This window comes from Trifolium pratense, linkage group LG5 (assembly GCF_020283565.1).
Source record: "Trifolium pratense cultivar HEN17-A07 linkage group LG5, ARS_RC_1.1, whole genome shotgun sequence".
NCBI classification, from domain to species: Eukaryota; Viridiplantae; Streptophyta; class Magnoliopsida; order Fabales; family Fabaceae; genus Trifolium; species Trifolium pratense.
The window spans coordinates 13900257-13926466 of record NC_060063.1 but is presented as its reverse complement, the minus strand read 5'-3'; the positions used below and the strand labels follow the sequence as shown (position 1 = coordinate 13926466).

The window sequence follows — 26210 nt, the reverse complement described above, 5'->3', positions numbered from 1 at the left end:
AGTGTGATTTTCACATATATTTAGTTTTTTTTTTTTTTGTGATTTAGTCGTCGTAGTGCGACTTGTTTGTTTTGATTTTCTTTCTTAGTGAGGTGTATTTTATTTTTTCGTCTTATTGTCGAATGTTGTTGTCCCGTCTTTATGCATTGTTCATTTGTTTCCGGTTGAATGATTAATTTGAATGTTTTGATTTTCTTCATAAATTCCTTGTTTTTACTACTGAATTTGAATTTGTATTACACCAAAATGAAATCTTGACTAAATAAATATAGGCTTTGTTAAAATAAAATATAAATAAATTTTTTTTACAATAAAAAATATAAATATAAATAAATACTACAACCAGCTATTGCGGAAAGAAAGAAAAGAAAAGACTCTTTTTTTTCCCTCTCTACATAGAACGAAAGAAACGCATACTATTCAAATTCAAATACTCAATTCATGAATGGGTTGGTTTATGCTCTGTGAAAGAGATAGTTTCTTGATTAGGGTTCTTTCGACTCGCTCCGTAACTCGTTCTTTTCGTTTTTGATTTTTTGATCATGACGAAGGCTAAAGCTGATTCCAAACCCGCTGATTCCAGGTAAATCATTTCTATCAGTTATTTTCTTTTTCTGCGATTTCATGATTTTGATTTTTAGGTTTTAAATGAACAATTTTCATTCCCAATTTGTAATAAATCGTTCGATTCGGGTTTTAATTTGATTTTTTTATTGAAGCTTAAGGGTGCAGGAACATGAAGGAAACAGATGAAAAGTCGCTAAGGGTTTTAATTTGATTTTCTTCATTTTCATGTATGATTACTCGAACCCTAAAAATTAGATTTGAACTGTCCCCTAAAAACTACACAGAATATCACTTGTTATTTTAGGCTTTCATGATTCTGAATGCAATCTCAGTGTGAATGCTTCATAACTTAACATGTAAATGGAGAGGACCCTTGGTGCCTTAGATGCAAAATTGAATATATGTCATTCGATGTCCCTAAATTGAGTTTATGTCCCACGATATCCCTAAATTGAGTTTATGTCCCACGATGTCCCTAAAATTGATAGTTCGAATGCAATTTCAATTTCAATGTGAATGCTTCATAACTTCACATGTAAGTGGAGAAGACCCTTGGTGCCTTAGATGCAAAAATGAATATATGTCCCTCGATGTCTCTAAGTTGTGTTTATGTCCCACGATGTCCCTAAAATTGATAGTTTGAATGCAATTTCAATGTGAATGCTTCTTAACTTCACATGTAAGTGGAGAAGACCCTTGGTGCCTTAGATGCAAAAATGAATATATGTCCCACTATGTCCCTAAATTTAGTTTATGTCCCACGATGTCCCTAAAATTGATAGTTTGAATGCAATTCCAATGTGAATGCTTCGTAACTTCACATGTAAGTGGATAAGACCCTTGGTGCCTTAGATGCAAAAATGAATATATGTCCCTTCTCGTTTTATGTATGATTACACAGAATATCACTTGTTATTTTAGGGTTTCATAATTCTACTGCCCTTGGTTGATTGGATTTTAATTGGAAAAAGAATTTTTAAACTCTGTCAACAGGAGAGAGTGGTGGAGCTGAATTATAATTTGTAGTTGCTCTGTTCTTGGAATTTAGTTCCTTACTCATTTCCAAGGTATTTGGTAGTTTCTTGCTGCTTAAAAGAGCTACAGAAATAAAGAAAGCTGGTAAATGAATGATTGTTGAACTGAATTCAACTGAGTAGGATCCATCTTTCAATGGCTCCAAAATGAATAAAGGTGTGTCTTGCTCTGATCCTTCCTGAAATTTATGACAAAGATGTTATATAGTTGTTAAATCAATGGGCTATATCAACAATATATACAATTGTATATACATACATGTTTGAAACAGTTTATAGCACACAAATGAATTGGTGGTTGCCATTTGATTCCATCTTTTAGTTTTCATTTGCCTCAAAATGATCCATTTAGTTTCTGGCTTTCTGCTATGTTTTTTTAATGAAAAATCACAAACACCTTTTCTCTTGCAATGGTGCTTTTCCAAATGATATGATCTGCCTCTGCTATAGTTTTGGTGTTATTAGTAAATAGTAATGCATTTAGTTAAAGAGTGAGTCTCACATGATTAAGAACTGTAGCAAAATATGCAGTACTATTCTTGAAGTGATGCAGGTACTTCTGATTCTCACTTATATGGCATCTTCAAAATTCAGAGGAGTAATTTCGTCCCTGAAAAACACTTATGAGACTGTCCTAATAGGAAGTTTAAGAAATTGTTTAGTGGCAAAAAGAATTCTTAAGATAAGTATTGAGAACCTGTCTTTGGATGACCCTAATGCGATGAATTGTTTACCAAAAAAATGTGGTTTACAATATGAATTCTTATTTTATGGTCTAAATGCAATTTGAATATGAATGTTTTATTCATAACTTGAAGTCGACCCTTGATAATGATTAACCGTAAATTGGGGCGATGGTTGTGTCTGCCTTGGTGCCTTCGACGCGAAATTGTATATATGTCCCTAATTTGAGTTTATGTCGCACGATGTCCCTAAAATTGACAGTCTGAATGCAATTTCAATGTGAATGCTTCATAACTTCACATATAAGTGGATAAGACCCTTGGTGCCTTAGATGCAAAATTGAATATATGTCCCTTGATGTCCCTAAATTGAGTTTATGTCCCACGATGTCCCTAAAATTGACAGTTTGAATGCAATTTCAATGTGAATGCTTCATAAATTCACCTGTAAGTGGAGAAGACCCTTGGTACCTTAGATGCAAAATTAAATATGTCCCTCGATGTCCCTAAATTGAGTTTATGTCCCACGATGTCCCTAAAATTGATAGTCTGAATGCAATTTCAATGTGAATGTTTCATAACTTCACATGTAAGTGGAGAAGACCCTTGGTTCCCTAGATGCAAAATTGAATATTTGTCCCTCGATGTCCCTAAATTGAGTTTATGTCTCACGATGTCCCTAAAATTGATAGTCTGAATGCAATTTCAATGTGAATTCTTCATAAATTCATATGTAACTGGAGAAGACCCTTCGCTCCTTAGATGCAAAATTGATAGTCTTGTTTTTTTTTCTTTCCTTCTCTGTATGTTTCAATGAACGTGTGACTTTTTTCCTTTTAGGTTGAAATTTTTGGGTCTTTCAGGACAGGGTTGTACCTTCCAACTAGTGATATTGATGTAAGTCATCCTTTTCATATTGTGATGCTTAACTGAGCTGAACCTTTCCTATGAACTAGGACATGTGGCTGATTGATTGATATATACACTGTTATCATAAAATCTTTTTTTGGCTGCAGGTCGTGATTCTGAAATCAGGCTTACCGAATCCACAGATTGGTTTGAAGGCAATTTCTAGATCATTGTCAGAGAAGTATGGAAAAAAGATACATGGTCTGGTCTGGTTACTCAAGTATCAGTTTTTTGCTTGTGAATGTTTCTCAGGTCATTGGAAAGGCTCGGGTGCCAATTATTAAATTCGTTGAAAAGAAGAGTGGTCTTTCCTTTGATATAAGGTTTGGCGACATTCTTGTCTTTGTTTTTGATTGCTAGATTTCTGTTTCACACTTTACCTTGACTGTTGCACGCTTATTGCTTATGCCACTTAACGATGTTAATGTCATCATAATGTTTCTGCTTACTGGTAATGTATTTATATAATTGTATATGATATTAGATGTTGGATAAAGTATTTAACTTGAACCTCTTTGCATATATTGATTTTCTTATGATTTTTTGTATTTGCACAAACTACTAATTGAAGCTACTGAAAAATACATGATGGCTTTTAATTTATTGTCTGTGTATTAGGGAGTGGGGTTATTTTGCAATACCATATGAAGTCGTTTTGTGCTTGTTCATTAATTTTTCTTTGGTGCACATACAAATTCTGCTTAACTCACTGTTTTTTGTATTTCCACTGGGAGGTCATTTGTTGTTTTTCTTCCATCATGCATTTATTTTTCTTATCAAGTAGGTAAATAGTTACAGAACATAGACGTATAAGTTACAATGAAATACAACCATACTATTAATTTCACACCATTAAATTTTAACATTAGTAGTCACTACATATTAAGGCAAGTTGCAATTACATTCTTCTTCTTATACTATCACTACATATGCATGGTCGTCACATGTCTCAATGTCTGATTGTTATGTTCTTGCTCATATTTGTGTGCATAAAAACCTTTGAAGTTAAAATTCCAATAAGAAGATTTGAAAAGAGAAGCCCTCAAAATACAAACATTTTTAAAACTCTCTACCTGCACTGAGAAATATCTCTTTTTCCCATTTTCTTGAAGGAATAAAAATTAAAATGAACAAAATATATTCTCTTCGGGATTCAGTGTTGGACTTAACATTATGTATATTCTTCTTATTGGTTGAACCAATGAATTTGCGGGAAGCAGTGGCTAAGTGGCATCAACTGCGGCCGTTGTGTTTGATTTTGAAAGTATTTTTACAACAAAGAGAACTTAATGAGGTATGAGTTTTTCTTAAAAATTTTGTATCTCTTGCACTTATCTAGGTTCTTGATTTCCTAATGGAAGATTCTTGTAAAGTTTGCAGGTATATTCTGGTGGGATTGGTTCGTATGCTCTCCTTACCATGCTGATGGTGATGTTACGGGTGAGAAATTCTTAAACGTACTTTATGCAGTTCGTTTTTTTACTCTCCGACCTTCACCATACGGTCCACTTACATATGATCCACCCACATATCAACAAAAATGGATCTTAAAGTTCACTTTTTTTTTCTTTTGCTTTTGTGCTGTAATCTTTGGCATTGCATTAAGTTCAAAACATTTCTTTTCACCTATGTCATCTCTAAGTCTGTGAGACTGTGACCATTATATTCTTCAGAATGTTCGTCAGAGCCAACCTACTGCAGAGCACAACTTAGGGGTCCTTTTGGTGTGTATCTTTTGAATTACAGTTTACATATTTGCTTCTCAGGTGCCATGTTGTCGGGAGTCCATGATTAGCAATTTGGCATGTTATATTATTTTTAATATTTTTGATGCTTTAAAAAGAGAAAATGTGAAATAATCCTGTGCATTCCTTTGTTTGGAAGGATGTCTCTTATTTGAGTTGTAAACTTAAGATATATAGCAGCGTTTTCCTTCTGATAACATGTTCTTTTTTTTTTTCTTTGGGAAATTAGGTACATTTCTTTGATGTTTATGGACGTAAATTAAATACCTCAGATGTTGGTGTATCCTGCATTGGAGAAGGCACCTTTTTCTGAAAGAGTAGTACAGGGTATGGAATGGGATATATTTGCACATAAGTGTGACTTTTTATTTGTGATTTTTTATTATTCTGTATTATTAAAAAACTTATTTACTTTTTCCCCTTTTCATCTCTCAGGTTTTACTGGTTCTCTTTGATGAACTGCCTTTTATCTTGGTAAAGTATATATTTTTTATTGTTGGGCGCAAGAAAGTGGACATGTTTTAAAGATGAGCTTTCATGATTTTCCTCCATCTTTTATTTGCATTTATCATTTGCAAATTTATTAATGTGTGTTTTTTGGGTGGTGGTTTGGGTATAATGCGCTAACTTCTCTATGGTGCTGCGTTAAGTTTGTTTAATTGCAATCTCAATTTCTGATGCAAATATTTGTTTTATTGGAGTCTACAAATGTTGAGTCATAATTTTTCCAGAAGACACTATTTTATTAAACAATTGATTAAAATTGGATAACCCTAATACAATGAATTTTTTACCATATGAATTCTTATTTTACGGTCTAAATGCAATTTGAATATGAATGCTTTATTCATAACATGAAGTCGACCCATGATAATGATTTTCTTATAACCGTAAATTGGGGAGATGGTTGTGTCCCTTGGTGTCTGCGATGCGAAATTGAATATATGTCCCTCGGTGTGCCTAAATCGAGTTTATGTCCCACGATGTACCTAAAATTGATAGTCTGAATGCAATCTCAATGTGAATGCTTCATAACTTCACATGTAAATGGAGAAGACCCATAGTGCCTTAGATGCAAAATTGAATAGACAGTGTCCCTAAGTTGAGTTTATGTCCTACGATGTCCCTAAAATTGATGGTTTAAATGCAATTTCAATGTGAATGCTTCATAACTTCATATATAAGTGGAGAAGACCCTTGGTGCCTTAGATGCAAAAATGAATATATGTCCCTTGATGTCCCTAAATTGAGTTTATGTCTCACGATGTCCCTAAAATTGATAGTCTGAATGCAATTTCAATCTGAATGCTTCATAACTTCGCATGTAAGTGCATTAGATGAAAAATTGAATATATGTCCCTCGATGTCCCTAAATTGAGTTTATGTCGCACGATGTCCCTAAAATTGACAGTTTGAATGCAATTTCAATGTGAATGCTTCATAACTTCGGATTTAAGTGGAGAAGACCCTTGGTGCCTTAGATGCAAAATTGAATATATGTCTCTCGATGTCCCCAAAATTTATAGTCTGACTGCAATTTCAATGTGAATGCTTCATAACTTCATATGTAACTGGAAAAGACCCTTGGCTCCTTAGATGCAAAATTGAATATATGTCCTTCGCGGTCCCTAAATTGAATATTTGTACCTCGAAGTCCCTAAATTAGATGTTCATAATTCTGCTTTGTTTTGTTGTCTATTATGAAGGTTATGGGAACAAGTGCTATACCCCAGCTTTATAGTTGAAAATTGTGTTCATTAGTTACTTTAATGCTGGAATGTAGCTTAGAGATTGTGTTGTGTTTCAGATTTGATGTAGGCAGAACCTGCGATTGCTTTGGGTTTGATAGGGCTGGTGCTTCGCAGAATGCCTCAACGGCTATGCCTGGTGCGGTGCAGTCATATTCGGTTGTTGATAATTAGAAAATCCGACTCCGGGGAGATTCAAATCTAATATTGATGCACCCTTGAGTATATGTCCCTCAATGTCCTTAAATTGAGTATATGCCCTTGATGTCCCTATATTGAGTTTATGTACCTTGATGACCCTAAATTGAGTTTATGTCCTTGATGTCCCTAAATTGAGTTTATGTCCTTGATGTCCTTAACTTGAGTTTATGTCCCTCGAAGTCCCTAAAATTGATGGTCTGAATGCAATTTCAATGCGAATGCTTCATAACTTCAAATGTAACCGGAGATGACCCTTGGACCTTGGTGCTTTAGATGCAAAATTGAATATATGTCGCTCGATGTCCCTAAATGGAATATACGTAACTCAATGCCCCTAAATTAAATGTTCATAATTCTGCTCTGAATTGTTGTCTATTATGAGGTTTATGGGAACAACGTATGAGAACAAGTGCTAGACTAAGCTTTTTTTTTTTTTTGGTACATATGCTAGACTAAGCTTTATAGTTGAAAAATGTGTTTATCAGTGATTTTAATGTTGGAATTTAGTGCAGAGATTGTGTTCTGTTTCAGGTCTGATCCAGGCAGAAGCTGCGACTTCTTCGTGTTTGATACGAGCTGACGTTGCACAATGCTACAGAAGCTAGGCCTTATGTGACACAGTCATATTCTGCTGTTGTTAATTAGAAAATCCAGCTTCTGGGCGATTCAAATGTAATATTGATGCATCATTTGCGTCGCATTTAAATAAAGTTGGGATTGGAATATACATCTGTGACGACCCTGGTCAATTTTTGCTTTCAAAGACATGATGGATTACCTTTCTTTGTGGAGTGGATGTTGCTGAACCTCTTAGTGAGTATATGTATCTTAATTGATGGTATGTCTTTCGATATCCCTAAATTGAGTTTATGTCCCTCGATGTACAGTAAAGAGCCTTGGCGCCTTAGATGCAAAAATTTAATATATATCCCCGGATGTCCGTAAATTGAATATATGTTGCTCGATGTCCCTATTGATGGTCTAAATGCAATTTCAATGTGAGTGCTTAATCTTGATTATCTGATAATGTACTAAATTGATGAATCTTGATTATTCAAACATAAGGAGGCTAATTTGGAAAGTAAGAAACTGTATAATGGCTAAATAATTGTTAAGACAAGTATTGAGATGTATTTGGATGACCCTAACGAGATGAATTTTTTACCAAAATTGTGGCTTACAGTGACTTCTTATTTGATGGTCTAAATGTGATTGAATATGAACGTTTTATTCATAACTTGAATTGCAAGTCAAGATGACTTTTGATAATGATTTTCTCATAACGGTAAATTGGGAAGATGGTTGTGTGCCTTGGCACTTTTGATGCAAAAAATGAGTATATGTCGCTCGATGTCCCTAAATTGAATTTGTGTCCCTCGATGTCCTAAATTGAGTTTATGTCCATCGATGTTCCTAAATTGAGTTTATGTACCTCGATATCTCTAAACTTTATGGTCTGGATGTAATTTCAATGTGAATGCTTCTTAACTTAAAATATAAGGGGAGAAGATCCTTGGCGCCTTAGATGCAAAATTGAATATATGTCCCTCGATCTCCCTAAATTTAATATATATCCTTCCATGTCCCTAAATTAGATGTTCGTAATTTTGCTCTGTTGTCTATTATAAAGTTTATAGGAACAACGTATGGGAACAATTGCTAGACTTAAGCTTTATAACCGAAAAATGTGTTTATCAGTTATGTTATTGTTGGAATTTCGCGCAGAGATTGTGTTCTGTTTCAGGTCTGATCCAGGCAAAAGCTGCGAGTACATCAGGTTTGATACAAGCTGGCAATTTGCAGAATGCTACAGCGGCTGAGCCTGGCAAATGTAATATTGATGTATCCTTTGCGTCGAATTTAAATTAAGTTGGGATTGGAATATACATCCGTGATGACTTTGGTCAATTTGTGCTTTCAAAGACATAATGGATTGCCCTTCTTTGTGGAGTGGTATGCTGGTGAACCTCTTGGTGAGTATATGCTTCCTAATTGATGGTATATTCTTCGATGTCCGTGAATTGAGTTTATATCCCTCGATGTCCAGTGAAGACCCTTGGCACCTTAGATGCAAAAATTTAATAAATGTCCCTCAATGTCCGTAAATTGAATAAATGTTTCTTGATATTCCTATTGATGGTCTAAATGTAATTTCAATGTGAGTGCTTAATCTTGATCATTCAAATATAAGAAGACTAATTTGGAATGTAAGAAATTGTGTAATGGCTAGAAGAATTCTTAAGAGAAGTATTGAGATGATGTGTTTGGATGCTTCTATATGGTTTGTTGTTATCTCGAAGTATTCGCATCCAAAAGGTGTTTAAATTTGTCCCTTTCAAAGTTCTGATTATTTTTAAGGTAGTTAAATTGAATCTATGGAGTTGGTCAAGTGCTAGGAATGTCCAGTTCGAATATCATGTTTCAATATGGTTTATTAATCAGACATGTTACTTGGGTATTTACTAAATTCATAGACATGTGGGATGAAATTATTGTTTGAAAGCTCCTATGCAAATTTTGTTGGTTGTTGTTCGTGGTGTTGGAGATGGGTGCTGCTAGAGATTGTTGTCATGGTATGTTGACATTGTCTATAGTTTCAATCACAGAACTAAATCCACCCTGACAAACATTACATAGCATTTAACACTATTGTGTTTCCTAATAAGTTGTTGAAACCAACAGTAGGCACCACTCCCTCTATTTTTCACTCTTTTCAAAAACCCTTTTGACAATGTTCATTCTATTTTAGTTTTGGTAGACACATTGGATGATCATTATTAAAAAATTATCCATTTTTTCTCTAACACCTCCTTTGATGGTTCTGGAAATAATAGACCAGTTAACAGTTAACACCTCCTTCAATTTTCTTGCACGATTTAAAAATCATGTTGGAATATTCACTATGCATAACTCTGCATTATATTTTTTTGGTTCTGTGTGGTGGATTGTGTTTTCTTTTAATTGTGTAATCATTGATGAGGATATACTTTGTTGTCTATTTTAATTATTCGTTTGGTGTTTCAAAGCTCTTAGGAAAAAACACAATTTTTTTTATCCTAATGTCATGTATTCCCATACTTCCCTCATGAATTTTTTTAAAGAAATACCTTGGTGATTAAAAACGACTTAGGGTATGTTTGGTTGAGTTTATTTACAACTTTTTAAAATTTATATTTTGACATATCACATGAGCATTTGGGTAAGTATTTCAAAGAACTCGATAAAATAAGTTATAACATGACTATGCAAGATGTTTTGAGTTTTTTTTTTTTTTTTTGACAGGAAGATGTTTTTAATAGGCTTTGCATGCTACATTATGATAACAGAGAAATTTTTTAATTTGAAAACACTTATTCATTATTCATTATGATAACAACGAAGTTATATAATTGAAAACACTTATTCAAGAAACACTTAATTAAGTTTTTTATTGTTCAGCGCTAGTAGGTTAATTAATATTTGCAATTGGCAAGATTCAAGAGTGGTCTTTTGCACAACATTTTTAGGGCGTGTTTGAATTGGCTTATTTTTGAGTTTATGCAAAACAACTTATGCAAATAAATAAGATTTTATGTATTATTATAGGCTTTTCAAAGTAGTTTATGAGAAAACAACTTATAATGATACAATTTTTATCAGTAAAAACTTATGAATTAACATAAAAATTTATTTATTTATATAAGCTATTTTCATAAGTTAAAAAATAAGTCAAATTCAAACGGCCCATAATTGCAAATAACTAAAGTAGCTTTACTTGTTGTAGGAGACCTATTTGGGAATTACAACTTAGGTTGTCACCATAAGAATGAGATATTTAATTTAAATTTATTATATATGGTTCTTGAGGAGTGAGGCGAAGTGCTCGGGAGATGCTATATGTTGTTTGACATCATTGAGTCTGAGTTACCTAGCCGTAGAATGAGGTGAAAATGGTACTTCAGTGATGTTTAACTAGTGTGGTATCATTTGTCAAAAAACAATTAAGTCTAAAACAAACATAAGAAATTAAATATGCAGTTAAAGCCTAAAAACAATTGATTGCCTCCTAGTGAAGGTGGCTGCTTTCCCTTGTAGGTAGCAGAGAAAATAGGCAAAGAAAGTCATTGTAGGGTTGTTTGTGTGGATCAGAAAAGACTATAAGAGGCAAGTCTACGGACTAATAACAGTCACTTCACTTATCTTTATTGCAAAAGTTATATATTATAATTGATTAAGTTGAAAAAGTTATATATTAATTTTTTTTCTTACAAATTAAGTTTAATATATTAAATTTGAAAATGTATTTATGTAGTTTGGCCCCAAGTTTTGGGTTTAGTTCATAAAATTCACTCTAATTCTGTCGCTGTTTATATGAATGCATATATTTAATGTTCGACACATCTCAAATACGTGCGATGGAACCTATGAAAATAAAAATAGAGTCAAAGTTAATTTCCCACAGAATATATAATAATTTTTTTTTCTTCCATATATTAAATTAAATATATATCATGAAACATAACTATTACGTAAATGTTTTTTCAGTTGCACGTGAGAAAAGGAAGAAAATGGCAAGACTTGTGTGTTGAAAGGGTAACATAACATGTTTGAAAAGTCAATACAAAGTCATGTTCATCTTCAAACTTGGGAAGTGGATTACCAGCTATTGCTGCATTAATGCACTAATCATTATCGAACGTTCGATAAAAAATTAACAGTTGAGATCAAAACCGTGTAAAATTAATCAAATTACACTATATATGTACATTAGAACTTTTCGATCCATTTTTAACATTCGAGATCGCTTACTACGTGCAACTGCGTGAAACATTTATAACAGATTATTCAGATCCTTATTCTCCTTTTTCTTCTCTAGTCAAGGTTGACTCCTTATAGTTCCCACCAACCTATTGTTGCATTGCATATTAAATTTCAGTTCAATCATAAAATCTTTCATTAAATACAAATTGTCAATACATATACTATATATTAATTTTATATTATACTAACATATAGTTTTTTGACTATAATTAATCTTACAATAAAGTCTTTTTCTTCAAACTCTCACATGAGAGCTAAGGATCCAAATAATCATGAATAAAGGGAGTTTAGAACCCAATCTAAAACTCACTGTTCCTTCATCTAATCAAGCTTCTTTTGCAAAGTTCTTGTGAGTGATGATGATGATCTCTTACTTTAATTAATTATGTTAATGTGAGTAATAATTGCTTATTTTGTTTATGGTTTTGTGCTAATTAGAATTTGTTTTTGTAGGACACAAAGTGGTACTTTTAAAGAAGGGAACTTGCTTGTTAATAAAGATGGAGTTAGAATTGTCTCTGAGAGTGAAGATGAAGCTGTAACATATTTCTCTCTCAATTTTTATTTTTTATTTGGTTGTTTTTAAATATAATATTCAACTGGGTAGCCAAAAAAATACTTTTGTTTTAATCTTCTTGTTTGTCTTTTGTTTTGGATTAGGTGGTTAACTCAATCTCAATCCAAAATAGAGTATTGTTTGTTATAAAAAGTTATTTTTTTTGTAAAAGGGTTATTTGTGTTTCTCCCTCCCTTATAGTAAGTAAGACATAGATATTGATTATTATATTTGAATTAAGAAAATGGAGAGAGAGAGAGAGAGAGAGAGAGAGAGAGAGAGAGGTGTTTTTGTTTTGCATACTTAGCCTACTAGAATCTCTTGATGATATTAGATATTGTTGATGAATTTAACTTTGATTTCTATTGGAGAACTTATGAAAATAAGCTATAAAAAGCTTATGAAAAATATCATAATTTGTTTGTATAAGGTACCTCAAACAGTCTCACAAAACTTTTGTAAGTAGATAAGCTCAAATTAACCTATACAATAATACAAACAAGCCCTATATAGTACTGAAACTTCAGATTGAAGGTGTGTTCAGCGTAAGACACTGACATATATAGTTACATTCAATAACTTCCATTTCTTAAAATATTTTCAGTGTCTACGTGTCAGTGTCATGTCTAATGTTTGTGTAGTGTTTAGCACACAACTGTCGTTGTTTTCCGTACAATGGTGTGCGTTTGAGTCTAGGACTTCATGTTTTATTCAATCACTATAACTTCACAATTACTTTCGGTTGAATTCTGATAATTTTCTAATTGAGTTTAAAATTTGTGCTATTTTCAGCAACCACCAATCAAACCAGTTAACAATCAAATAAGCTTAGCAGAGATTGATACAATCAAAGTGATTGGAAAAGGAAATGGAGGGATAGTCCAACTGGTGCAACACAAATGGACTAATCAATTTTTTGCATTGAAGGTATACTTTGCTGCATAATCTGTTTGTTTACTGAACTTCATACGGAATAAGTTATTTCATTCAATTAGCTAAGTTTTGTTACTTACAATGTATTCTTTCGAATCAGCAAATTCAAATGAATCTTGAAGAATCTACATGCAGGCGAATAGCGCAAGAGCTAAAAATCAATCAATCATCACAATGTCCTCATGTTGTTGTTTGCTACCAAACAATCTATTATAATGGCACCATATCAATCATCTTAGAGTATATGGATGGAGGGTCCTTAGATGATCTTCTTAACAAAGTTAAAACAATTCCAGAACCATTTCTTGCTGCCATTTGTAAGCAGGTGAGGAATAAGATATCGTCGTACTTTAGCCTTACACTTATAACTTACTTTTCTGCATGTACTGACACTTCTGATTGAAGTCGTGTCTGATGTCCAACATGTGTCAGTGTACGACGCTGACACGACACCGACACATGTGGTTACATTCAAATATTATATCTTCTTAAATTATCATCGGTGTCGAAGTGTTAGTGTTTGTGCTTCATATTGACTAACTAGACTCCATTACTTTCTTGTTTTGGATCAACTATGTAGGTGTTGAAGGGTTTGATGTATCTTCACCATGAGAAACACATTATTCATAGGGACTTGAAACCTTCTAATATATTGATAAATCATAGAGGGGAAGTAAAGATTACTGATTTTGGTGTAAGTATAATCTTGGAGACTACATCTGGTCAAGCAAATACTTTCATCGGTACATACAACTATATGTCTGTGAGTAAAATCTTATGAGTTTATTTATCATTTTCCTCTAACAAACTATGGTCTTGTTTGGATAAACAACTTAATTGAGCGCTTATAGCATAAACACTTATCATATAAGTGCTTATGTATAAGCTATTTCTATCACAAAAGATAAAATAAAGTCAAAGTGTTTTCATTTAAGTTATAAGTTGTTTTCATAAGTTATCCCAATGAGTTTATGAAAATAAGGTGAAAACAGCTTAAGACATGCCATAAGTTGTTTCTGTTTTCATAAGTTCTCCACAAAAACTTGTGTCAGTAGATATGTTCAAATAATCCAATCCAAACAGGTCCTATATATGTGATACTATTTTTCAGAATACAATTTATATCCATCATGCTCATTTTACAGCCAGAAAGAATCAAACCAGGCGAACAAGGCTACAACTACAAAAGCGATATATGGAGTTTAGGACTGATGTTGCTCAAGTGTGCTACTGGGAGTTTTCCATATACTCCGCCCGATAATAGTGAAGGATGGGGAACTTTGTTTGAGCTTATTGAAGCCATTGTTGAAAAACCTTCACCTAGTGCTCCATCTGATGTATATTCTCCTGAATTTTGCTCATTTATCTCAGCATGGTAAACATTAACTATACTTTTAGTATCTAAATTCTGTAGTCTCAAGAATCTTGGACCATAACCGTCGTAATTTCTCACAACTTATCCTAAAAACCTAAAACTTACCGCAATTCTTGTGGAGCCTTCAATTCAAAAGTAAAATGATTTTGTAGTGGAGATAGAACAGATAGTTAACCAACATAGTGTTAAAGTTTTGCAGATAACTTATCTTGTAAGCATGTACGTCGAGAGATTAGTCTGTAGCAATGAAGCACAAACACTCCTCGAATTAGGCGTGTGCCGGTGTTGGACACATGTTGGTATCTGACACCGACACATGATTCCATTGAATTATGTCATTTTCTCAAATTATTATTGGTGTCGACGTGTCAGTGTCTGGTGTCCGTGCTTTATAGGTCTGTAGTCTCGGTCATACTCATGGTGTCAGTTTTCTGATCCTGTATCAATCTTCTTTGTGTCAGTTTACAGAAAAATCCAAGGGACAGACCATCGACGCGAAACCTATTGGTATGAATACATCTTATTATCTATATGAATATGTCATGAAAAATAGACTAAATTAGTAAATGTTGGTTCTTATTCTTAAAGTGTATTTTTATTTGATGTAAAATTCAGAGGCATCCTTTTGTGAACATGTATGATGACTTGGAGGTGGATCTTTCGGCTTATTTCTCCAATGCAGGGTCTCCACTTGCAACCATATAAAATATGGTATGTTCCAGTGTTTTGGACTTTATTCTAATTTGAATGTATCTTATTATATGAAACAAAATGAGTTGGTGTGCAACACGCAGCAGCCGGATTATCGCCTATTCTGAGGGCTTAGGCAGTGAATTGTAATTGTAATCTGTAAGCGATACAGATGCTCATGTTTTGGTGCTCAGAGATTATATGAATGAATTCTAATTTTCTATTAGAATGATACTTTGTGTTGAAAGATTATATTATGTTGCTTGTGATTGAAGTATTCTTCAAAAGCCAATATCAACTTTTTACAGACATGACTTAAACTACAAGTAACTGTAGGATGTGTTAATTTTCTACTTTCGGTCCATTGGTTAATTTTGAAATACCATTATGCAGTGAAGTATTATTGGATACTGTAACAGCACCTTAAGTATTTACTTTAATGGTATAATTTAATGAAGAACAAAATTACACCGATGTAATACTTGATCACTGATATAATATTAATAGCTTAAGAAAGAATGTGATTCTAGTCGATTAAACTTTTGAATAATAAATATTTATTACATTGATTATTTATTACCAACTTTCTTTAATTTTGTTCCTTAATATGTTTGTTGATCATTGATAGTTTTGTTACTATATTCAAGAGACATCAGACTGCAAAAATTGTTTTCATTTCATTGCCAATTAATACTTATTTTTGATAAAAACCAGATTGATAATTTTTAGTTGCTGATTTTGAGATAATATATTTGTTAGCTTATAAGTGTTATAGGAAATCCTAATACATACTAATATCCATGTTTTTAAATTGCAGTTGTGGATGCAATAATGGTTGTGATCATTGAAGTTGCTGCGACGCACATTCCAGCTGTTGCGGCATGACTTAAATTTAAATTTTCACAAAATATATAAAATTTTGTATAAACATGATTGAAATTATGCGATGCGGCACTGTATGTGATTAAAGATGATGCCGTTGTGGAGGCTACAACATCCGCAATCAGCAATATTTGTTAGTTAATGTGCTGATTTGATTTTATGTTAGTAGAATATGATAAAGTAGTGGAAATTATCTAATGTAAGTGAAGAGTTACATGAGTGAATTGTCATTGTTATTAGTGGAAGCACTTAGTGCTTAGTGGAGTGTTTAATCATTGATTAAGCACCTAGTAGTTGTGACTCTTTAATAGTTGTAACCATCACTACTCATGCTATATATATTCATGTGTATGAGATGCATTTGAAATAAGAAAAATACATGAATATTCAGCCCCAAAAATACTATCCTACTCTAAATTATGCAACAATATAGTTTATAATATATACCACCTCTAGAATACCACCAACAGAGTGGAATCAGCGCAGCAGATCCTTGCACAACCAAAAATATGGCTTCCACAACCAACCCTTCCGCAGTTTATAGCAATGTTAAAGTTCCTTTGTTTGAAGGAGAGAATTATGATTTTTAGGCTGTTAAAATGGAGACTCTATTCACCTCTTTGGATGTCTTGGAGTTCATCCAAAAGGGGTATGAAGAACCAGCACCTAAAGCAAATGAAAAGGATGAAGAATCAAGCACCCGACTTGAAGAATTGAAGAAGAAGAAGAAGATCACAGATGCTGGAGTTCTCGGGATGATTCAAAGAGGAGTCTCTATCCATTTTCCCAAGGATTATGAGAGCAAAAACATCAAAGGATGCATGGACTATTCTACAACAAGAGTTTGAAGGAGACTCAAAGGTGAGAACTGTGAAACTTCAATCTCTTAGGGTCCGTTTGGTGCACAGGATAAGAGACAGGATAGAATAACTGTATCATATCCTGCCGCAATCCAGTGTTTGGTGATACAGCATGATATGATAAGTTAATCCTGAAGCTTATCCTATCCTGTCTCTCTAGTTATAATTCTTATCCTGAATTTGAGCTGGGTTACCAGCAGGATAGGATAAGAAAAAAAAAACACTGATTTATTTTATAAAATATATTTTAAAATACATAAAATAAAATTAATAAAATATAAATAATAAAATAATTAATTTTTAAATATATATGTGATTTTCTCACAGGGGTAATTTTGTAATTTATATATTCTAAAAAATCAAAATTTTACTAAAATTACAATATTTTAAAGTAAAATAATTATTAAAAAATTGACAAATAGGAATATTAATTTAAATTTTATAAAAAATTAAATATAATTCTTTTGCAATAGTAGTTTGATTATTTACGTATGAGATATATCATTTATTTATTTGGCTTATCTAACATGTATATATTATTGAGTTATTTATTTGATCATGATTCATATAAAAAATTAAACTTGATTATTTTCTCATAATTTTTATTTGAAATTATATAAAGTTATTTGATTACCTATTCATATTTTTTATTTATAAAATTAAAAGTATTACAAAATAATTTTAAAAAAATAACAATTGTTTTACAATAGTAATTTTGTCATTATCATTTAAATATGTTATATATCTTATCATATTATTATGAGCTATTAAAAACAAATTATAATAGTTATCATGTTTGTTATCCTGTGTGCACCAAACACAGGATATGATAACTGAGTATAACTGTTATCCTGCTGTTATCATATCCTATCCTTATCCTGTTTTATATCCTATCCTATCACTATGCTATCATGCGCACCAAACGGGCCCTTAAGAGAGACTATGAAAATGAAAGAATGAAGGAGAATGAGAGTTTGAATGAATACTTCAACAGACTCTCTGAATTGGTGAATCAAATGAAGTCACATGGAGATACAATAGATGATCGCAGAATTGTTGATAAAATTCTGATTAGTTTGACAGAAAAATTTGATCCTATGGTGGCTGTTATAGAAGAAACTAAGGACCTATCAACTATGTCAGTTCAAGGGTTGATGGGGTCTTTGAGATCTTATGAGCAAAGGTTGTTACGACGTTCTGAAAAATCAGTTGAGAGTGTTTTTCAATCTAAACTCAACATTCAGCCCAACAATGGTGAAAATAAGCCTCCAACACAAAATAGAGGTGAGTCTTCTAGAGGTGGCAGATTTGGAAGAGGCTGAGGTAGAGGAAGAAACTCACGAGGTAGAGGAAGAGGCGCGAATGATGGAAGATGGCATGAAGGAGCATCAAATAAATGGTGCAACATTTGTAAAAGTAACACTCATGCAGAAAAGGATAGTTGGAACAAGGGCAAATCACAATGTCACAATTGCAAGAGATTCGGGCACATTCAAAAAGATTGTCGTTTTGGCAATCAGCAGCATGCTTCATTTGTAGAAGGAGAAAATGATGAAGGTAATTTGTTCTTTGTTTGTCAAAAAGCATTTCAAGAAGATAAAAATGTGTGGTATTTGGACAGCGGTTGTAGCAATCATATGACCGGAAAGAAAGAAGCTTTTATCAACATTGATTCTTCATTTGGCTCAAAAGTTAAATTGGGCAATGGAGATTGGAGAACATGTTGAAGTAAAAGGCAAAGGCAGCATTGGAGTTACAACAAAGCAAGGAAGCAAAGTCATTCATGACACTCTTTATGTGCCGGAGTTAGATGAGAACTTGTTAAGCATTGGACAACTTTTGGAGTCTGGCTATTCTCTAAATTTTGAGAATCTTGAGTGCAGAATTTTTGATTCAAAGAGAAGAAATGTTGCTGTTGTAAAAATGACCAACAATAGAAGTTTTCCACTCTTAATTATCAGAAAAATTTCAGCATGATGGCTAGAGAAGATAATGACTCGTGTTTGTGGCACAAAAGACTTGGGCACTTGAACTACAATAGTCTCAAGTTGCTTTATCAAAAGAAGATGGTGTATGGGCTGCCAATAATTGAAGAAAAATCTGGTGTGTGTGAAGGATGTATGCTTGGCAAACACCACCGCCAACCATTTCCAAAGGGAGGAGCATGGAGAGCTAAACAAGTGTTGGAACTTGTACACACAGATGTGTGTGGCCCTATGAATACTTTGTCTCGTGCCAAAAATAGGTACTTTATCTTGTTTATTGATGATTTTACCCGCATGACATGGGTATATTTTATGAGACAAAAATCTGAAGTTTTTGAAATTTTTAAGAAGTTTAAAGCTTTTGTTGAGAAACAAAGTGGTAGGTTTGTAAAATTGTTGAGAAGTGACAGGGGGAAAGAGTACACCTCAAATGAATTTCACAAATTTTGTGAAGATGAAGGTGTTGAAAGACAGCTCACCGTTGGCTATACACCTCAGCAAAATGGTGTATCTGAAAGAAAGAATCAAACCGTGATGGAGATGGCGAAGTCTATGCTGTTTGAGAAAGGTTTACCTAAAACCTTTTGGCCCGAGGCTGTTAATACTGTTGTGTATTTGCTGAATAGATGTCCAACAAAGGCTGTATAGAATAAGACTCCATTTGAAGCTTGGAGTGGAAGAACACCTTCAGTGAACCACCTTAAAGTTTTTGGGTGTGTTTGCTATGCTCAAATTCCTAAACAAAAGAGGACAAAGTTGGAAGAAACAAGTGAAAGATGTGTCTTTATTGGCTATAGTTCCATGTCAAAGGGCTATAGACTTTACAACATGAAGACAAACAAAGTGATCATTAGCCGGGATGTTGTATTTGATGAGAATGCTTCTTGGAATTGGGAAGAAGACAAAACGGAGAAGAAAACAGTCCCTGCAATTTTATTACAACAAAATTCAGCAGCTGAAAATGAGCAACCAGCCCCATGTACACCAAGTTCTTCATCATCTCCAAGTTCACCAATTTCAAGTTCATCATCTCCGAGCTCAACTCCAATAAAATTGAAAGACTTGAGTGATATTTATGCAAGGTGCAACTATTGTGTTGTGGAACCAGAAAATTTTGATGAAGCAATCAAAGAAGATGTTTGGAGGAATGCGATGCAAGAAGAAATAGATGCAATTGAGAAGAACAAAACATGGCAGCTAGTTGAAAAGCCAAATGACAAAGAAGCTATTGGAGTAAAGTGGGTGTACAAATTGAAACATAATCCTGATGGTTCAATCCAAAGAGCCAAGGCTAGATTAGTAGTCAAAGGCTATGCACAACAACCTGGAATTGATTATAGTGAGACTTTTGCTCCGATTGCACGATTGGACACTGTGAGAACAATCATTGCGTTAGCAGCTCAAAAAGGTTGGAATTTGTACCAACTTGATGTGAAGTCAGCTTTCTTGAATGAAGAATTAAAGGAAGAGGTGTATGTGCAGCAACCTCAAGGCTTTGTGTCTAAAGGCCAAGAGGAAAAAGTTTGCAGGTTGAAGAAAGCTCTCTATGGGTTGAAACAAGCCCCTAGAGCGTGGTATAGTGAAATTGACAGCTACTTCGTTCAGCAAGGATTTCAAAGAAGTCAAAGTAAACCTACCTTGTATGTGAAACATCAAGGTAAAGATGATATCCTTCTTGTTGCCCTTTATGTTGATGATTTGGTGTATACGGGTAACAACAAGAAAATGGTTGAAAATTTTAAAATAGAGATGATGAAAAAATATGAGATGACTTGGCTTGCTGCATCATTTTCTTGGTATTGAGGTTTACCAAGATGAGTATGGAGTTTTTATTTGTCAAAAGAGGTATGCTGAAAATATTTTGAAAAAGTTTGGCATGTATGGCTGCAAACCTGTTGATATTCCTTGAGTGGTTAATGAAAAATTAAAGAAGGAAGATGGTGGAAGATTAATAGATGCAAGCATGTATAGAAGTTTGGTTGGAAGCTTGTTTTATCTTACAGCTTCAAGGCCCGATTTAATGTTTGCTGCTAGTTTACTCTCAAGATTCATGAGCAAACCAAGTCATTTACATCTTGGTGCAGCAAAAAGAGTTCTAAGGTATGTCATGGGAACCATGGAGTATGGAATCAGATTTGAGAAGAATTCTAAATTTGAAGCTAAAGGCTATTGTGATAGTGATTGGGTTGGAAGTGTTGATGATATGAAGAGCACTTCAGGTTATGTATTCAACCTTGGTTCGGGTGTGATCTCTTGGTGCTCAAAGAAGCAAGATAATGTGGCGCAATCTTCAGCTGGAGCTGAGTATTTAGCAGCTGGTTTGGCTACACAACAATCACTTTGGTTGAGAAGAATATTGGAAGACATTGGAGAGAAGCAAGAGGGAAGTCTCCAGCTTCATTGTGACAACAAATCAGCTATTGCCATGGCAAAGAATCCTGTTTTTCATAGCCGGACCAGACACATTAACATAAAGCATCACTTCATTCAAAGTGTGATTGAAGAAGGAGATGTGCAGTTGATTTTCTGCAGTTCACAAGAGCAGCTTGCAGACATCTTTACTAAAGCACTACCAAGAGGAAGATTTCAGCAACTTAGAGAAGCAATAGGAGTTAAAGAGCAGCACATTAAGGGGGAGTATGTTAGTTAATGTGCTGATTTGATTTTATGTTAGTGGAATATGATAAAGTAGTGGAAATTATCTAATGTAAGTGAAGAGTTACATGAGTGAATTATCATTATTATTAGTGGAAGCACTTAGTGCTTAGTGGAGTGTTTAATCATTGATTAAGCACCTAGTAGTGGTGACTCTTTGATAGTTGTAACCATCACTACTCATGCTATATATATTCATGTGTATGAGATGCATTTGAAATAAGAAAAATACATGAATATTCAGCCCCAAAAATACTATCCTACTCTAAATTATGCAACAATATAATTTATAATATATACCACCTCTAGAATACCACCAACAATATTGCAGTAGCAATTGCGGATGTGGACTATAATTTAAAACCACGCTAATATCAACCAAGAGTTTTAATATATTGTTTCAAACATCGAAGACTAAATTCACATGTATCATACAAATGTAAGTAATCACATGGAGGCAGTCATTAATTTTCCTTAAAAATGTAGGAGCATCCGCGCTGGGCGTGGGTCAAATCTAGTTAAAAACAATGTAGCATTATCATGAAGTGATACCTCATCTTAATATAAGGTATCCCTATACACTGCAAATTTTAGTATATAGAACATAGCCCTAATGAAAAATCTTAAGGGCTAAATAAATATGCTACTTACTGAGAAATGTTCTTAAAAAATAGTATATCTATAAATATTCCAAATGATGAATATCTTTGTTATTCCTTTCTCTTGAACTCTCTTTGAGCCTTCAAGTCTATAACAATAACTGAGATATTATCTTTGCTTGCCCTTTGAAGGGCAAGTTTTGATAGATAATCTGCAGCATACTGAGCAGCAGGATCAACTCCATCGACTTGTCCTGTTGATATATTGGTTCCATTCTTCTTATGCCAAATAAGGATTCGCTTTCGAGCAATTTCACAGGCTTCTTCATTTTTTATGACATCCCATAAACCATCACTTGCTAGAATAAGGCACTCGTCTGTTTTCTCTCTAAGGATGCAGTTGACTTCTGGATCTGGAATTATCCATGGTTTCAAGTATCTATCACCTGGTGGTGGCCAAAAAGCAAAATTATACTTAAACAAAGATGGCTAGAATATTAATACGAATGATAATAATAATAATAAACATTAAGAAAAGGTACACATCGTCCTTCCAAATCTATACAATGGAGTAATGGCGAGACATGTTCGGATAAACAACTTAATTAAACGCTTATAGCATAAGTAATAATGTTTAAGCTATTTCTAGAAAATAAAAAAAATAAAAAAGATAAAAAAATAAATAAAAAAGATAAAAAGAAGTCAAACTATTTTTATATAAGCTATAAGTTATTTTCATAAGCTATCTTGGAGATCTTATGGAAATAAACTATTTTCATATCATAAGTTATTTCTATATGCTCTTCCAAACAATCTTGCAAGTACTTATATCAGTAGATAAACTCAAATAAGTCAATTCAAACAGGCCAACGATAGGAGGCTTAGAAAAAGCTTATGGGATGCTTCACATGAATCCTGACTTGTTTAACATTATTTTGATGATCTGAGCATTATATCAATTTGACTTCAGTATCAACATCGTTTATTAAAAGAAAACACTAAACAAATTTGTTAAGAAGTCCCACATTGGTTGAGAGATGGCCTGGCTAAGTATTTATAAACTAGAGGCAATCTTCACCTTACAAGCTAGCTTTTGTGGTTGAGTATAGGCCTCTAAAATTCTAAGATGGTATCAGAGTCTCTCCAAGATCCGTTGGGCCACCCGATATCGGGCCACCTACCATTTATATCCGCGTTCCAAGCCCAATAGCGCTGGACGCGAGGGGGTGTGTTAAGAAGTCCCACATTGGTTGAGAGATGGCCTGGCTAAGTATTTATAAACTAGAGGCAATCTTCACCTTACAAGCCGGTTTTGTAAGGATGAGTTAGGCCCAATACTCATTTCTAAGAAAATTGATTAATATCAAGTGATCAAGACAAAAAAATGGATTTGCTTAGAAGTTTTTTGATGTAATTCTAAATCTAATTATTCAGAAGAATTGATGATAAACTTTGCACTTGTATAAACTGTTACTGATAATTCAGAAACAATGCAATAAACACATACCTATGGACCTTGACACTGCCAAAACACCAAGAACACGGTATCCATTCCATTGTATGATCTTTCCTCCGGCAGCTTCTATCCTTTCCTGCTCATCCTCTATATCTGGCTGAAAACAGGAAATTAAGGTTCCTCCATCAGATCACTTCAGCTTCTAAGTCCAGCAAACAATTTCTGAAACTAGAAACAAATTCCTTACTCTATGGTCAGTAGACAATGGAAGTGCTTCTTTCCCTCGACATAAGACTGCTCTTGAATCGCCACAATTCGCAACTATTATATGAGTTTGAGTTAAAACTGCAACCAGTGCAGTTGATCCAGCACACTCAGGAGCAAGAGTTTCTTCAGTACTTGACTCAGATCCGTCATTACTGTTACTTCCACCATTATATGCATTAACTCCTACGATTTTATCATCTACTTTTTTAAAGCAATTGGTGAGTACTTTCTTCCATTGGTCCTGCCAATTTTCCTTTTCATTAGTTTCAGGTAAACTTGATTCTGCAGCTTCTATCTCCTCAATCAAAACTGAATGAAGATGTGTCTGGCAGTAATGGGCAACCTGTGAAGCCATCACAATCTTGGTACATGAAATTGATCAACTTCAATAATACACAAGAATATATTAATGGGAAGAAATATTAAATATTGTATTTGTATACTAAAGTAACAATTATTTTGAGACAGAAAAAGAACAAATAAGACGTTTTTATGAGACATGAGGGAGTACCAACCTTTTGGCCGAACTCTAGATTACCGGGGGCCCCTTCCCCTTGGAACCAGAGGGCTAATGCCAAAAATAAAAACCGATAAATTTTGTTACCTTCAATGGAACTTTTTGTATTTTTCTCACAATACCCTTAACTATTTATTACTAGTATCTCATTCCACATATTTCTCTCTATGCAATAAATAGCTAAGGATCCTAATAAGAAATCAATAGTTAACAGTTGCGTCGAACTTTGAAAACGAAAAGTAAATAGGAACAAAAAATTTCTGCAAAATCGACAGTTAAAAAGGATTGGAGAGAGTAATTAATAGGAAGGATTTTAATTTATACCTGACTTCCCCCGTGTCCATCAAAGACACCAAAAAAGTGTGCTAGTGAGTGCTTTGTGTTTGCATTCACATGGTCATCCATTAACATCATTGAAGGTACTTGAAAAAGTTGAGGCTTAACAACAATAGCATCTTCCATTTCTTGTCTCCTTCCACAAACCGATGAGAAACCACAACGAGGAGTATCGCTCAATTCCAAAGCATTATCACAGTTTGTTGTGCATGTTTGCTTCTCTGGAATCTCATGAACTACATCAATTGGTTTTGTATCAGAACCATCTGGCTTACACTCATGTTTCATCACAACAGAAGCCATGTTCTTCACGGACTCGTACAAAACAGACTGATCATGGTTACTACCATCAACCATGACGGTATTCGGTGTGTTCATTTCTGACAAATTAGTCCTTGAAATTGCAGACTCCTCCTTAAAAGAACCGATTTTGTTACCAACATCAGATTGAGAGGATGGATTATGTATACGCGGAAAATCATTAGCTATCATGAATTCATCATCATTTCTTCCATTACTGTCACTTTCAAGAACCATTTCTGCGACCGTTTCAGCTGCAACTTGATTCTCCTTAACCTCTAGAGACACTGATATTTTATGCTGTAGACTAATATCTGTGTCGTCGTTATCGTCACTTCCTACAGAAAAGGATTGACAACCCTCAATTGAAGTAGTAGGATTTAATATTAAAACTGTTGCTGTATTTGCCATAAGATTTGTCATAACTGACTCCTTTTGTATTAAATTCCCAAGTGTTAATGGCACTGCGACCGTCGAACTTATTTCCTCCATAAGTTTTCTTTCTACCACTATCCTTATCCTCTAAATATCCTAAAATTCTTAATCTTCCTTAAAAACTTCAATTGTTCTATAAACACAAGAAAATTTTACAATCAACCCATAAAAATAAAAAATAAAAAAAAATTATAGGCATCAAAATCAAAAGGGTATATTGAAAAGGCCAAGTTAGATCCTATTAGATGTTTTCATAAGTAACAATTTTTGGAATTTATATAATTAAATCCTTTGAGTCAATATGTCAAACAGGTGGTGTGCAAAAATGATCTATTTCAACCTCAGAATCAACCCTTTTGATTCCTGTCACAAAAAACAATAGATGATTCAAAAAATCAAAGACAAAACAATTGATGAGGTCGGTGCCTATATTGTTGTCTCTCTCTAACAAACAAGAAGACAAGGAAAAATAGGGACATTGAAAATGACAAAAATAAAAACACTAACAACAAGAAATAGTATAAATTAGGTTAGTTTCCCTTAAAGTTAGGGAACAAATTTGTACCATTGGAATTTTCATTGTGATTTCATTTTCTTTTGCTTTCATTTGTCAACATTATTATTACAATATAGCTAATATTATTGGCCATGCTAGCTACCACCTACTTTGTGATTGT

General features: G+C 33.6%; 2 protein-coding genes and 1 long non-coding RNA gene across 9 annotated transcripts; 2 read left to right on the top strand and 1 right to left on the bottom strand.

Moving 5' to 3' along the window:
• The first annotated feature begins 373 nt into the window (after positions 1-373).
• LOC123884355 lies at positions 374-18749 on the top strand. Of its 3 annotated transcripts, none has more exons than XR_006800744.1 (11): positions 374-583; positions 726-794; positions 1561-1758; positions 3125-3181; positions 3301-3516; positions 4414-4487; positions 4574-4633; positions 4867-4917; positions 5168-5265; positions 10678-10680; positions 18737-18749. It is a non-coding gene; the product is annotated as an uncharacterized LOC123884355 (long non-coding RNA). The 3 variants fall into 3 exon arrangements; XR_006800743.1 differs by having other exon boundaries at positions 720-794; XR_006800745.1 differs by having other exon boundaries at positions 720-794; positions 4567-4633.
• Positions 11773-22014, top strand: LOC123884353 (mitogen-activated protein kinase kinase 1-like). Of its 4 annotated transcripts, XR_006800742.1 has the most exons (11): positions 11879-12036; positions 12141-12225; positions 13036-13170; positions 13277-13501; positions 13757-13939; positions 14322-14551; positions 15013-15058; positions 15167-15262; positions 16059-16114; positions 16220-16248; positions 21944-22014. XR_006800742.1 is itself a non-coding variant. In XM_045933441.1 (10 exons), exons 1-8 carry the CDS (start codon positions 11960-11962, stop codon positions 15254-15256), a joined length of 1071 nt encoding a protein of 356 aa, XP_045789397.1. In that variant the 5' UTR covers positions 11808-11959; the 3' UTR covers positions 15257-15262; positions 16059-16071; positions 16110-16523. The 4 variants fall into 4 exon arrangements, 3 of the variants coding, with proteins under 3 accessions (XP_045789396.1, XP_045789397.1, XP_045789398.1); XM_045933441.1 differs by lacking the exon at positions 21944-22014 and having other exon boundaries at positions 11808-12036; positions 16059-16071; positions 16110-16523; XM_045933440.1 differs by lacking the exon at positions 21944-22014 and having other exon boundaries at positions 11773-12036; positions 16059-16523.
• LOC123884352 (protein phosphatase 2C 77-like) lies at positions 21980-26210 on the bottom strand. Of its 2 annotated transcripts, none has more exons than XM_045933439.1 (4): positions 24787-26210; positions 23926-24288; positions 23730-23835; positions 21980-22668 (listed from the first exon to the last, which is right to left on the bottom strand). In XM_045933439.1, the coding sequence occupies exons 1-4, from the start codon at positions 25588-25590 to the stop codon at positions 22334-22336; spliced, it is 1608 nt and encodes a 535-aa protein (XP_045789395.1). In that variant the 5' UTR covers positions 25591-26210; the 3' UTR covers positions 21980-22333. The 2 variants fall into 2 exon arrangements, with proteins under 2 accessions (XP_045789395.1, XP_045789394.1); XM_045933438.1 differs by having other exon boundaries at positions 23926-24306; positions 24787-26004.